Source organism: Solea solea, chromosome 1 (assembly GCF_958295425.1).
Source record: "Solea solea chromosome 1, fSolSol10.1, whole genome shotgun sequence".
Classification (NCBI taxonomy): Eukaryota; Metazoa; Chordata; class Actinopteri; order Pleuronectiformes; family Soleidae; genus Solea; species Solea solea.
Genome location: NC_081134.1, coordinates 1,523,492 through 1,537,009, shown reverse-complemented (window position 1 = coordinate 1,537,009; position 13,518 = coordinate 1,523,492). Strand labels below are relative to the sequence as shown.

At 38.2% G+C, this 13,518-nt stretch overlaps 1 protein-coding gene across 1 annotated transcript; it reads right to left on the bottom strand.

The window, feature by feature from the left end:
• Positions 1–588: 588 nt before the first annotated feature.
• pde1ca (phosphodiesterase 1C, calmodulin-dependent a) lies at positions 589–12,447 on the bottom strand. The gene is made up of 16 exons (XM_058626221.1): positions 12,298–12,447; positions 9,647–9,697; positions 9,402–9,555; positions 8,778–8,891; positions 7,933–8,115; positions 7,459–7,525; positions 6,988–7,104; positions 6,331–6,471; positions 5,862–5,962; positions 5,192–5,320; positions 4,739–4,840; positions 4,326–4,446; positions 3,347–3,428; positions 2,424–2,544; positions 1,327–1,481; positions 589–1,144 (listed from the first exon to the last, which is right to left on the bottom strand). The coding sequence occupies exons 1-16, from the start codon at positions 12,380–12,382 to the stop codon at positions 984–986; spliced, it is 1,884 nt and encodes a 627-aa protein (XP_058482204.1). The 5' UTR covers positions 12,383–12,447; the 3' UTR covers positions 589–983.
• Between the last annotated feature and the right edge of the window lie 1,071 nt (positions 12,448–13,518).

Below are 13,518 nucleotides of genomic sequence, written 5' to 3'. Positions count from 1 at the left end.
AGTCATTTACATTCACATTATATCAAATAACATGAAAAGGCTGCAGACACAGAGATTATAGTGACACTGGTGTGTAAAGCTGCTGTAAACATACTGGAGTGACAAACCCCGCCCCTTCTGTTGTACCTCATGTTAAAGCTCCGCCTCCAAAACTCAATGAAACTCAAAACTGATTTTATCATGGGCTGACAGAAAAAAGCAGAAATCTGAAAATAAGATAATGTCCCCTAAATAAGCAGGAAACAAAGGAAAGCACAAAGCCATGGATTCATATAATAAATTTGGCGAGTATTATGTCATGGGATAGCAGAAAAAGCAGAAATCTGAAAATAAGCTAATCTCACCTAAATAAGCACAAAAGACACAACGATGCTTTTCAGAGAAACCAAAAATGATGTGTCAAGCATCAGTCACATGTTGAGCCTGAGTTTGAAAATGAAAACAACGCTAACTAAAAAAAAATTTGTTTTATTTGTTTATTTGAAGACAAAATCAATCGGGAACTTCCACCCCTCCCCATCCTTAACAAGCTGGCAATCTGTCGAGCGATATGGCAAACGAACAAGACGTGTGTGAAGTGGGTTGCAATGGAGCATCGGTGGGATGGTGTGTGTAAATCAAGCTTCAAAATAGTTTTCACTACTCCAGAACAGCGACAGCATGGATCAATTGTGTGTGTCCTCTTCCTCTTCTACTCTTCTAAATACTATCACTATTCTAGAAATACAAAGCTAAATGCAAATTGGTGAAGGGAAGCACAATTTTGATTCACACTGATTCAGTGAGTGCCACCTTTGTGTTTTATTACAAAGAAGTAATATTTTCTTGTTACTGGGACAAGTGTCATGTTTGCACACTAGTCAGACACATTGATAAAAAAATAAAAAAATAAAAAGAGCAAAACCACACAGAAGAACCATTGATCTATGGAATTATTGTTTATCATTATTAATCAGTTGTAATAGAAGGCAACTTAACCGCCTTCACTTTCGGTGATGCAGGGAGATGTGCTGCAGTCTCCTGGCCTTCTCCCTTGCATCAATGGGCCCCCTTTCAGTGGTCTTTGGCCTTATGAGCTGGTAGGACCTGGCACAGTAGCTAGGTTTTTTACAGTAATGAACCAAAGGGCAGTCAGGTTGAGGGTCTGCAGAGAGAGAGAAAAAAAGTTGAATTAGCAACCACATTTCAGTTTCCACTCAGAAAAGACTGGTGGGATGAAATGGTTGTCATATCCTTTTGTGCATGAATACTGTGACAAACAGGGGTTGATCAAATTATTGCCAATAACATTGTCTCCCAACTATAGTAAAAGGTCGACGTGTCTACCTTTCACTTCCATGGACTTCCATAATTCCCTGTTGCGATGAATCTCTTGGTTCCATGTGACCTTGAAGCTCCTGAAGTCAACTGTGGTCAGGGAGCTACTGGCCCCTGAGCCTGCATTTTTGACACTCGAACCCTTTCCTTCAGAGCCCTTAATACTGTGGACAAATTAACATGCACAACACAAACATTAAGACATACTGCACATTTGGTTATTTACCATAACAGGAAAATAATAGATATTTTGCAGTTTAATTTAAACTATTTATTTGACTCAGGACTGTAAATACATGCAGCTGGACTTGCTTGAGTTTAGTAGAAGAGAGTTCACCTCTCATCGAAGTGGCTTCCTCTTCTGTAGAACTACACAAAATAACTATTTAGCGTGTAGCTGTTGTCATTTTTGTCTAATGACCATGATTCAGGGCTGCAAAATGCTCATCTACCTGTTTCTATTTAGTTTCATGGAAATATCACTTTAAACAAATTATCAGGTATGATCAGATATAGTGATGAAGCAGAATTTGTACACCTCCAAAAAAATCCTGCTCTTCAAAGACAGATCATTAAAACATCAACGGACGGAGGAGCCGTTGGTGAGGGGTGGCAGTGTGGAATTTGGTGAGCTGGATAAATAGAGCTGGGTGTCATCCGTGAGAGAAGAGGCCCCAGTACTGACCCCTGGGGCACACCTGTAGTGACAGGGGAACTTTTCTTCTTTTTTTACACTCAACTTGTTGCTGGTTTTCTCGTGGCTGGTCACATATAACTAGTTCTAACTAAGAAAGCTAACAAATGAATGGTCTGCATTTATAGTGTTTTTCTGGACAGAAAATTGTAACTTTTACTATAGGAACATGTTTCCGCCTGCTGTGCCTTCTGTATTACATTTCTGTCACTGTTGCCTCACTCTTAAAAGGTTGAAAGGTGTACCTTATGAATTGAGCCCCCATAAGTGTCTGTAAAGAAGACTTTTAAGCTGTGGATATAATAATATAAATACTGTAATTTTATCAGTTGTGTCTAATTTTAGGAAAACAACATTACTTTTAACATTTATGTAAAAAGTCTAACATTATATCAGCCTTGTGTCTGGTCACCTGGAGTGGTCGAAGCTGGCCAATCCAGAGTGAGATACCTCCTCAATAACTGGTGTCACAATTGTCTCAATCATCTCAGTCAATACAGTAAATGTTGGCTCCACGATGAAGTCAATGAATCCTGCAGGGACAGATATACACATTTGTATTTTTGTTGAGTGTACTTTTTGGAATCTACTACCATCTCCAACAATATTTACTCAGTAAAGTTCATATAGCTGTATACTGTACTGAAATCAGAATGTACATTTCCTTCATGATTCAACTGGTTCCCTAGCTCCTCATCAGACAAGGAATTACTCTTGTACAGATTAACTCTAGTAAATATGACACTTAAATACCATTGCTTCACATATAAACAAAATCTTTTAACAGTAGGGGAGTGTGATGTTGGAGGGGAAAAAAACAAGCCAACACATTAGGGCATGGTTCCCCTAACGTGAGATATCATATCACACAAAAGTAAAGTGACAAAAATCAAAGTGATAAAAACTTAAATTATAAATATCCAAGAAAGAAAACTTATACGTACAAAAACACATTATAAAAACACGAGTGGGTATGAGTGTAATTGGTTAAAAAAATAAAATAAATGTAAAAAGAGAGGGCCAAAAAGCACACATCCCTCTACTTTGTCAAACCCAAGACCTGCTCATGCTCAAAACATTAATTTTAACCCAGAGAGTGAGAAAGATTTGACAGAGGACATGGGATCTGCTGATTTACTGGTGCCGTGTTTGGTAAATGTGTTTCACTCAGGCCAGTATAAACAAAGGAAAAAAACATATTTGATCTTACTAATGTAAGCAACTATGTACCAACTTCATACATCCACAGTCCCAAAGAGCCTGAACTATCATTTTAACCTTGAAAATGAAGTTCATCTCAAACAGAGGAGCATTGGTTGTATGAGTGAACCTCACCAATCTGGGACTGTGCCACCATTGTTGAGGTACGGTCACATAGAGGGGAGAAAGGTAGACCCAGCTCTGCTTCTTTATCACCCTGAAAACAGAACAGGTTCACTTACACAGTATGCCATTATCTTCTTTACCATATTGTATTTAACACACCAATAGTCACTAAGTATTACGGGTAATATTGTAAATAAAAAGAGCCACAGTCGATCACTCAGTGTTATTGTCAAATATCATCAGGAATAAGCTGTTTGCATTGACAACTTAACATTATTAGAGTTAACAGTAGATAAACAATGGAGGAGGAATTCAGAGCTCCCTGCTGTTGTCAGTGATTTCTTGTTCACAGACATTGAGCGTGGATTCCATCCTTCTCTTCTAAACGGCTGGTACAGTATATTGTATGTTATGAATCCAAAAACACTAGCAGCACTGTTAATAAAGTAACAGTTTTTAAATTGTTAATAAAGTCAAGAAAACCACAACGTTTGTGGAGCAGAGCAGTAACAGTGGTGTGCGCTCACACGTCGGGAGGATTTGGATTCATTCTCAAAATAAAAATTGGTTTAAAATTACTTTGACAACTTTGATTTTGCAAAAGCAATGGAATATTTAAATGAAGCCGCCACACTGACATAGACAGAACCGCTGCATGTGGACCAACCCGTGTTTTTCATATACTGCACTCTCTTTTACAAAAATATATATTTCACAGTTCATGCAAGAGATTAGTCTGTAAAGTAAAATAGTCTACACTTGAACAGCAGGTCATTGTTAATTTACACTGTGGGATGTTCATTCCACTGAATTCATTGAAATTCATTGTGTTTGTATGTGTGTGTTTCTTGTTTTTAGAAACTTAGGGGTCTATTTAAAAATATGCCCCGCAGTCGATCTGCATGGCCAGCATTTGGGAATAACCATAAGGACCGGGAACTTTTGAGTGGCTCCTACTGTACTATATTGTGAATTGTTTACAACTGACCTGTCTGAAGAACTCCTCCAGTAATGATGTGGTCCACTGGTGATGAAGTTCCCAACTTTTTGCAGGGTGGCTGATGTCAGCAGTGTGCAGCAGCAAAGATAACGCCTTTGGTTTGTCAATCCTGCAAATAAAGTCAATCACTGCTGCTCTGCTGTCAACTAAACAAAAAGTTATGTGTGCATCATTGTCACTCATTTCCAAACAAAGACTGAGAGCTATCAATATGGATGTTAGCGGTAGCATACATTTAAATCTCACACTAGCTCAGACCAGGGGCCTCATGTATAAACAGTGAGTGCATATTTGAAGAACTTCATGTTACACCTACATGGTTGCCAATCTTGAAAATGAACATTATATACACATAAACACGTTACACCAACACTGTGTTACAAGTTAAAACCACCACTCACGCCTCAGGCTGCTGCAGGAGGTTTTTCATGGATTTGATCTGCTGAAAGTGGCAAGACATATCAGTGGCCAACACCATCTCCACTACCAAAGTTCTCAGATCTCTACAAGAATGAACGAGAAAGAAATATATCTCATTATCTCATATCATTCATTCAATAATTTAATATTTAATATATTCCCATTATCTTAAAAAGAAACTGAGAACGCTTTTCATTCAGTTCCATATGAGATCATAATTCATAGTTAAGCATTCTACGTTAGTTGCTAAACATCATTGTATCAACATTGCCATTGTGAGCATGTGCAATGCTACGGTCAGCTTTTAGGTCAAGACATGAAGTTGGTATTTAATCATTGACATTACTTTTTTTTTATTTATTACAACTGTAACTTTAGGTTTATTCTTTCATAGTCAGTCAAACTATAAATGCATGGAGAGCGTCTTCTCTCACCTCCAGTCCTCTTTGTTAAGATTGGAGAAGATGTTTTTTTCATTATCGTCCTGAAGAAGGCGATAGGCTGCACTGACATGGTGGTTCTCTAGAACAGCTCGGTCATTGTACAACATGGCTGTGTCTGATCTGCAAATCCCATACAACTGCATTCATCATCAAGCACACATTTTTAAAATGAAGTAAATAAACATTTTTATAAATGTGTCTGGTGAGGACAGGATATGAAACATAATCGTTTATTTCTCAACACCATCTCATTTGTGGAAATCCTCTTCATGCCCTGATCAATAAAGTTGTCTATGGTGAAAAGAAAGGAAAAAAGCCTGTGTGACTTTTCCACGCTGTAATAAACATGTGCATCATTTCATCTTGAGCCTCAGAAGCCTGTTTGGGGCCTGTTGGAAAACCTGACCACAAAGGAAAGGCACAGAAATCAAATAAAGGGATCTAGGTGATTAAGATATTATATATCATTCGAGCATCAATGAAAACCTGCTCACAGCATTCTCTATGTGTCCATTTGTTTTTAGAGTGGAGACTGTATCGTTCCATTGGTCCGAGCCAAACGTCCTTTTCTCTCAGGGCGCTTTATTTATCGATGGCTGGATGTGAAGAGGATTTCAACAAAAAACACATTTCTTCAGTGCTTGTGTGTGATGAAAACTACCTGGTTTGAATATGGAAGTTATTGGTGGTCCCTGTGTGTTCAAAGTCATGGATGGCAGCTGCAAAGATGATGGCAAATATCTCCAACTCAGTTAGCCAGTGCTGAGAGAGAGCAAGAGAGAGAACTTAACTAGTCCTCATTTGATCTTAATATCAAAAGATGCATTGGACGAGCTCACTGCATTCCAAAATGTTGAGATATTTTCATCTCGTTGCTACCACGTCGCCCTCCTATGTGCGCACTCCTGACACAGAGCTCTTTAGAAAATAATGTATTCAATAAAATAATGTATAAACACAGAGTATTTTGACACAGAGTGGATCTCATCAGTGGAAAATCTGTTGATCGTGCTGAATTGGTAACAGCCAGCAGTGCAGTTATTAGAAGCCAGCACACGGAGGAAAATGTTTTTTAGGGTTATTTGAGTTTCTCACACATGAATCTTTAGCTGTGAAACATTCATACGCACCACCATGCCCGTGTTGAGTAGCAGGAAGTGGATAGTCTGAGTGACATCAGCAGCATGGATCAGGTTGTGGTAGGGGTTCTTATATTTACTGTAGCCCATTTCCAATGAGTCCATAAATGACAGGAGAGCAGAAACCGGGACCTATCATGAAGGCAACACACAAACAAAGCCTGTTTAATATTATTTTTCATCTTATTATTACTTATATAACATTACCTGACTCTCAATAGACAGTTAAACCAGACATACCATTTTAAACATTTTTTTCCCACTGTCGAAATCTGGAGCTTCAATGCAACACAATGACTACACAAGGTGGTATTACTTCAGAGTAGTATGTCCAAAAGTGACTGAGAGTAATGGAAAATAAGTCAAAATTCTATAGTGTGTGAACTATGAACTAGCTAGTTCCCGCCTCCTCAGCACGAGCAGTGAAAGACACAAACTCTGCCTCTATTTGAAGCTTCATGCACCAAGATCATATTACACAATGTTCAGTGTCTTTGGATCATTGTGCGTCCCGCACTACATGACATCATGTGACTGGGACTCCTTTAATAGTAAACTGGTTTTGAAACCCAACAGTAATGATGATAAACAATTACATATCTGACTGAAATGAATGATTAAAACAGTGGAAATGGTTTGTGGACATACCTTAAAACGATTTATCAAGTCGTATCTGGTGAGTATTTCACAGAAGACAAATCTCAGAGCATGGTCCCCACTCGCATCATTCAGTTCAAATACATCAAAGGACCACACATCTATATGCTGGAACACAGACATGAGAAGAAATGTTATCAGAGACTGAATATCAACACAACGGACCCACACATCTCTCTATTCATTCATGGAACAAGTGTCTGTGTGTTCTGTTTGGCTCTTCAATGCTAAGTGTCAGAGAAATGTTGTAATATTGCAATGTTGGGCCTAGATGGGAGCAGAAGATCTGTATTTGCACTCACACTGTCAGAACAAGTGTGCTCTGTTGAAATCACGAAGAAGCCACTGCATGCACCAAATCACAGTATTGGGGGTCTTCAAACCATAAACTTTGTATTTGGATTTGGGTTTTCTTTTTACCAATTTCTAGTTGGGGTTTGATGATATCAATCACACGTATACCTTGAGCACAGCGATGACATTTGGCGGATAGCTGAAACCAGCCATGATGGAGTTTCGTCTGTACATCCTGTTCCAGAGAAAGACACACACCACCATACAAAGTCAAAAGCAGCTAACAGTACATCATTAATAATATATTAGTCCACTCAAATGTCTCACTTTTGTACCTCAAATACTTTTGCATCTATATGTGTATTTTATATTGAAAACAGACTGTGACCGTTTGTCTCAAATTAGAAATTATGTAACGTTATCAATCAAAATCAACTGATTTCATTGATTCAAGTTTTAAGAAGCTTTAAACATAATGTAACGCACAGAACTGGACGCAGCACATCTGTGTGAAAGCATCTGCATTCCTTGTCATTGATTTGGGTATATCTTCAGATTTGTCACATGTGCATGCAAACTGTGCTTTTCACAGTAATTACAATTGTACAACAGACCAAATGAAATTGAATCAAAGAATCAAACCTTTCTACGAAGATTCCAGCCTGCACTACATGGACAATGCTGCGGAAGCGTGGCTTATCTTCATGGCAGTGAAAAATCAGGCCCTTTTGACGGGTAAAAGTGGAAGCCAGCCAGTCCCGGACTTCTGATGGTACAGATTCTGACTGGATATCCCTGAGCTCATCCTCCTGATCCAACAGTCGCCTGTGAAAGAGGCAGATTCACAGAAACTCACTCACTGTTCAACTTCTACAGGTAGATTTGCATATAAATGAATGATGTCATAAATGTAAAGAAAGTAAAGAAACACGTTTCCCTGTACAATGAAATTCTTACTTTGCTGTCCACTCAAAAATACCAGCAATAAAGTATACAAAAAGAAATAGTATTTAAAAAAAGTACATAAAAAAATAGATAACACAAAATGAAAAAAGGCATAGTTTTGATACATATAAAAACTATGCCTGAGTGGGAAACTGTGATATGTAAATGCAAACTGTACAACTGTATTAAATAGTGCAAAGATGCTGTGCTCAAGTAAGAGATTTAAAGTGACAGTAACATTCAGCTCGTATTAGGTCCTGAAAGACACTATGGTTTACTAAAAGGCAAACAAACTTGTGATTCCCACATTTATTGAGGCAGTATATAGTGAGGAGACAACAGCATCTAAATGAGACCTGATAAAGAATCAATATGAGTTACTGAAATAAACTAACTGGATACATTTAGGTGGATGATGGTCACAAAGTAAAAGTTCTGTTTGATGTTTCTTAAAATGAACTTTCCTTTCAGTGTCTTTACTTAAACGTACTTACACTTTAGTATATACCTATAACACATTTACGGAAGCTGAAGCTCCTTGCCTGGTTTCCTCAATGTATAGACTTTCAAGGACTGAGGCAGCATTCTCCAGGTTTTTCTTCAGATCCAGCACAGATGCCTCCCCCCTCTCCAGCTGCTTTACAAGACATCGCAACCTGCAATAAACAAACACCACACTGACATCATCCATCATCCAGTGCCACGAGAAGGATCTACTGTACGCTAGATAAACATCATTACAACTGAATGGGGCAGTATCTGTTTTATCAGTGCATAGTATATGCAGGATATACAGTGTAGTTGAAGAAAAACTAAAATCTTTTTACACACATGTATGAATCCTGCTGCACTTATCAAGGATGCTTGTATCTAGAATCACCTTCTTTGAGTCACTACCATTTTTAAAGATTTAAATGGAACGGAATGAATTTCTCTTCATGTAATATCCAACCTAAACACATATACTCACATTTGAGGGACTATAATAAGATGTGTCTAGCATAAGTAAGTAAAAATAAACAATTCAAATTACACAAAATCTTGTTCTCACACTTTTCTGTGTGTCAGCATGAAGTTTATGCATTTTGCACATGCAAATGTGTTTCTATACATGTGTTGTTTTGTGTAATGTGTGTGTGTGTGTGTCGTTTTGTGTGAAATGAGACCTGAGAGCAGTCTTCTCCATGGCGTCAGGTGCATCAGGGATTGGCAGCTCATCAGCCAGTACCTCCTCAGCACTGCGCAGGCTGACCAGAAGTCCTTTGTGGTCAGAGATGCCAGCTGTGACAGCGGTGCATAGTGCATTCTGGGACCATGAGCCTATACAATTTTCATAATTCCATAATTTTCTTGCATGCATGTGCAGTTACATTTTCAGAACTGAAAAATTCTAAATTTGTGGTGTACTTACGTGAAATGCGGGCTTGTGGACAGATGGTGCCTTCCACTGCCTTATTGGCAACTGTTTAAAGTAGAATTACAATGACTTATATATTATGATCTAAGAGATAAAGAGATAAACAACCATTCATTCTCACATTCACACCTACAGTCAATGTATAGTGTCCAATCAACCTCTACAGGTGTTTGCACTCGTGGGAGGAACCCAGAGTATGCACACATGGCGAAGACATGCAAACTCCACAAAGAAAGACCTGAACTGGGATGGGAACCGGCAACCGTTTATTTATTTATTTTACAATTTTTATTTTTGCAAACTTGTGATGATTACTTTCAAAATGTCAGTGAATGAACTTACTGGTTACACATACGTACATCAGATCCACATTACATGTACAAGGTGTTGGTAAATTATCTAAGGAAAAGACAGTTTGACACATGAGACAAGAAATAAACAAAAAAACATGAAGACACAAAGACATGGATTAAATCATGTGTATTAGTAAAAGGAAAAATAAACGAATTAAGCCTAAAATAACTGCTGCTCTATGTTTTGTATATTGCTAATAAACCAGAGTTTTTTGTTTTTGACGGTCTGGGTCAGGGTCACATATTTTTAAATAGAGCCCTAATTAAAAACAAGAAACACACACATACACATCCCCACATACTGTAAACTAACATTCACTAAAGATTCCAATGAATTCAGTGTAAAGCAGATGAAATCAATGAAATGATTAGAAACTAAATAAATAAAAAAATGAACAATAGATACTTTGCTGTTTGGCCAGAAATAAAAGTGTTGACGACTTTACTTTTCAGACTTATCTCTTGGTGACCACTGCTTTAGAATAAGACCTTTAAAAGGTACTTTAGGCACATTTTCGCTTTGTGGAGGCTACTATGTTTCTACAGCAGCCTGAACAACCAGTCATAGCAACTGTGTTGTGTTAAGAAACTTAATAACCACTTGAAGTCACCCACTTACACACACACACACACACACAGGAACACAGTGGTTGGAGAGTATACCTTAATGTGAAAGAGGCCACTTTATTAGTGACAATCACTCCCTGAGCTCAGCACCTTAGCAACTGACAACAAACTCATTGTCAACATGACCTTCATGTTGTTCATTTCATTTTTATATATAGACTGCATCATATTAACCAAAAAAACTAAAAGGATACTTTAAATGCTAAAAAATGTTATTACTATTGCTCTCGATGAATTTCCAAATTTACGGTTTTACAACAAAACCCAACACTAGTAAAACACATTATTATTTCTCGATTAAGATGTCAAATTATAGTTATTTATGTGTATTCCTGAACAGAATTTTTTTTGATTTGATGCACTGTAAATCGGCTCAAATGTGTGTATAAAAAGGTGAATTCAGTTTGTTACTCTCCAGATAAATACCAATAACAATTTTTTTGCAAATTTTGAAAGATTTCTAAAATAATTGTGTTTCCTCCTTTTTATGACAGGTGGTCAAACACATTTGTTAAGCACTGTACATACATCAAAATCTCTTGTTGAAAAGTTGTGTCAATGAATTGTGTTATTGTGCCAATCAGCCTATATTACAGTGTGATATAGTAGCTCCTCAACGTGGGCGGGGTCATCACACAAACTAGTGACGAGTGACTTGTAAAGCTGTTGTTTTCAGTGTACGGAATCATTAGAATCAGTTCATCAGAATCAGTGCTATACAGTGAATGTGTATATTATATCAGGGCTGGACTGGGACAAACATTTGGTCCTGGACTTGTTGGTCCAGACTGGCCCACTACAATCTGTGCACAGATACTGTGCCAACTCGCCCCATTGATGTACATACAAACATGCAAGCTCTTAATAACACCGCTACACTGAGCATTATCCCTTTATATTCTGGAGCCTTGAATAAATAAATGATAAATATACAGCACGTTGCTTACTGTACTTGCTCTTAAGAAGGAGAAAGGATTTAAGATTCGAGAAGGTTTATTTATCACTCATTATCACACAGCTGCCTGCTGCCTATCACAAATCTGGACATGAAAGGTAAAGTTAGTGTAGTTGTTGGAGATTAAGCCACGTTTTTAGGATCGTTAAGTAGTTTTAACTGATCTACAGTTCGGCTGTTCGACTTGATTTGTGTGTGGGACGTCTCTTCCTGTGACGGCACTCTGGCCGGTCAGTGGCCGGCAGTCTGACCAATCATCGCATAGTTAACTACTCAGCATGCTTTTGGAACCTCGCCTGAGCAGGTACTAAAAATAGTACCTGCTACAAGGTGCTATTTTTAGTATTTTTACTAGTATTTAGTACTACTAGTATTTTTACACCCCCGTAAAAACGCTTCTCCCTTTAGGAGGCACCACAGCAGATAATCTGCCTTCATCCTGCCCTATCCCTTGCCCTCTTCTGTTACACCAACTGTATTATTATATTATATTATATTATATTATATTATATTATATTATATTATATTATACTATATTATATTATATTATATTATATTATATTATAAAAAAAACAAGTCCTCCATTAAGCAACATGGTAGTTCAAAGCATTACTTCTCTTCCTCTATGTCAAACACATGCACACACACACACACACACACACACACACACACATGCACACACACACACACAAACAGATCAAGAGTCTTACCAATGGTGAAGCTGAAGCCATCAATGCTGATAGTTGCACTCCGACACTTTTTAAATTCCTGCCTCCTACATGTTAATTCTGTCATTGTGGCTCCTGTCGTACCCTCTCCTCTCTTTTCGTCAGTGGATGGGTGTGGAGCGACAGAGCAGTGTTTCCCAGGAGAGGAGAGTTCAGAGAATTCAGAGGCTGGTCCCCTTGAGAGACTGTAACCCTGGTAGTGATGACTGGAAACTAAAATGATGCAGAGCTTTCAGTTCTCATGTTGAGAAGGAATGGTTTGCCTCTTCATGTAATAACAAATCCCTCCTCCATGTCTACATACCAACTTGGATCTGCATCTTCCACTCCCATATCAATCTTGGCATTAATATGTAACTTCAATAAATTAGAACCTTTCTGAATTCATTAGTGTATGTAATGCAATACTGTCATTTGACATCTTAAACAGCATTGGTGTTGGACACCCAACACAAATAAGCACACATTGGTTTTTGCTGCTCTACTGTAGCCACGCCCCCTCTCACTCACACAGCACTGTGAGTGCGACAACACGCCGTCAAGCTGAGGCAGACAACCACAGACTGTTCACCCCACTCTCCTCTGGGAGGCGTTACAGGTCTCTGCAGGTTCAGAGGAAGCTTCTTTCCTGCAGCTGTCGCCCTACTGAACACTAGCTCTGCGTCCCGGTGACAACCAGCCAACTGTTATGCAACCATGGAGTTCATTTCCCATATTTATTGTATGCCATTATGTCAGTATCAGTATTTGCTTTCTACCAAACACAAATAAAAATGTCACTGAACTGTTGCTGTGTAATAGTAACAATGAGCTCTAAAACACACCAAACCAACAACGACTAAAAACACACACAAAAACAGATTTTGCACGGACATTGCACTAGTTAATATCATTTTGGAAATGGATGAAATAAGAACACTTTAAGCCTGCCTTTCCCTTAAAATGTCGGTTGATATTTCAATGAAACTCACATTCAATATTGCTGGAGCCAGTGTCTACATGGGTTTGACCAAGTTTCCTGGAACACTCTTGTCTCTTCGTCCTATTACATTAAAAGCTTCCACTGATCACACCAGAGATGCCCAACTCATCATCAGAAGGAAGACAGTAGTAACTCTCACTTTAAAGTAGATTCAGAAATCAGTTTTAATTGACAGTTTTCTGTCAGTTTGGCGTTTTCCCACCTCTTCAGTGTCTGCATGT

What these genes read in the sequence shown, in the direction of transcription:
- pde1ca (XM_058626221.1), bottom strand. Translation starts at nt 12,382, where the DNA reads ATGACAGAATTAACATGTAGGAGGCAGGAATTTAAAAAGTGTCGGAGT. An exon ending in ACTTGATAAATCGTTTTAAG is followed by an intron (nt 6,472 to 6,987) that starts GTATGTCCACAA and finishes CCTTCATGATAG; the next exon opens with GTCCCGGTTTCTGCTCTCCT. An exon ending in GAAGTCCATGGAAGTGAAAG is followed by an intron (nt 1,145 to 1,326) that starts GTAGACACGTCG and finishes CTCTCTCTGCAG; the next exon opens with ACCCTCAACCTGACTGCCCT.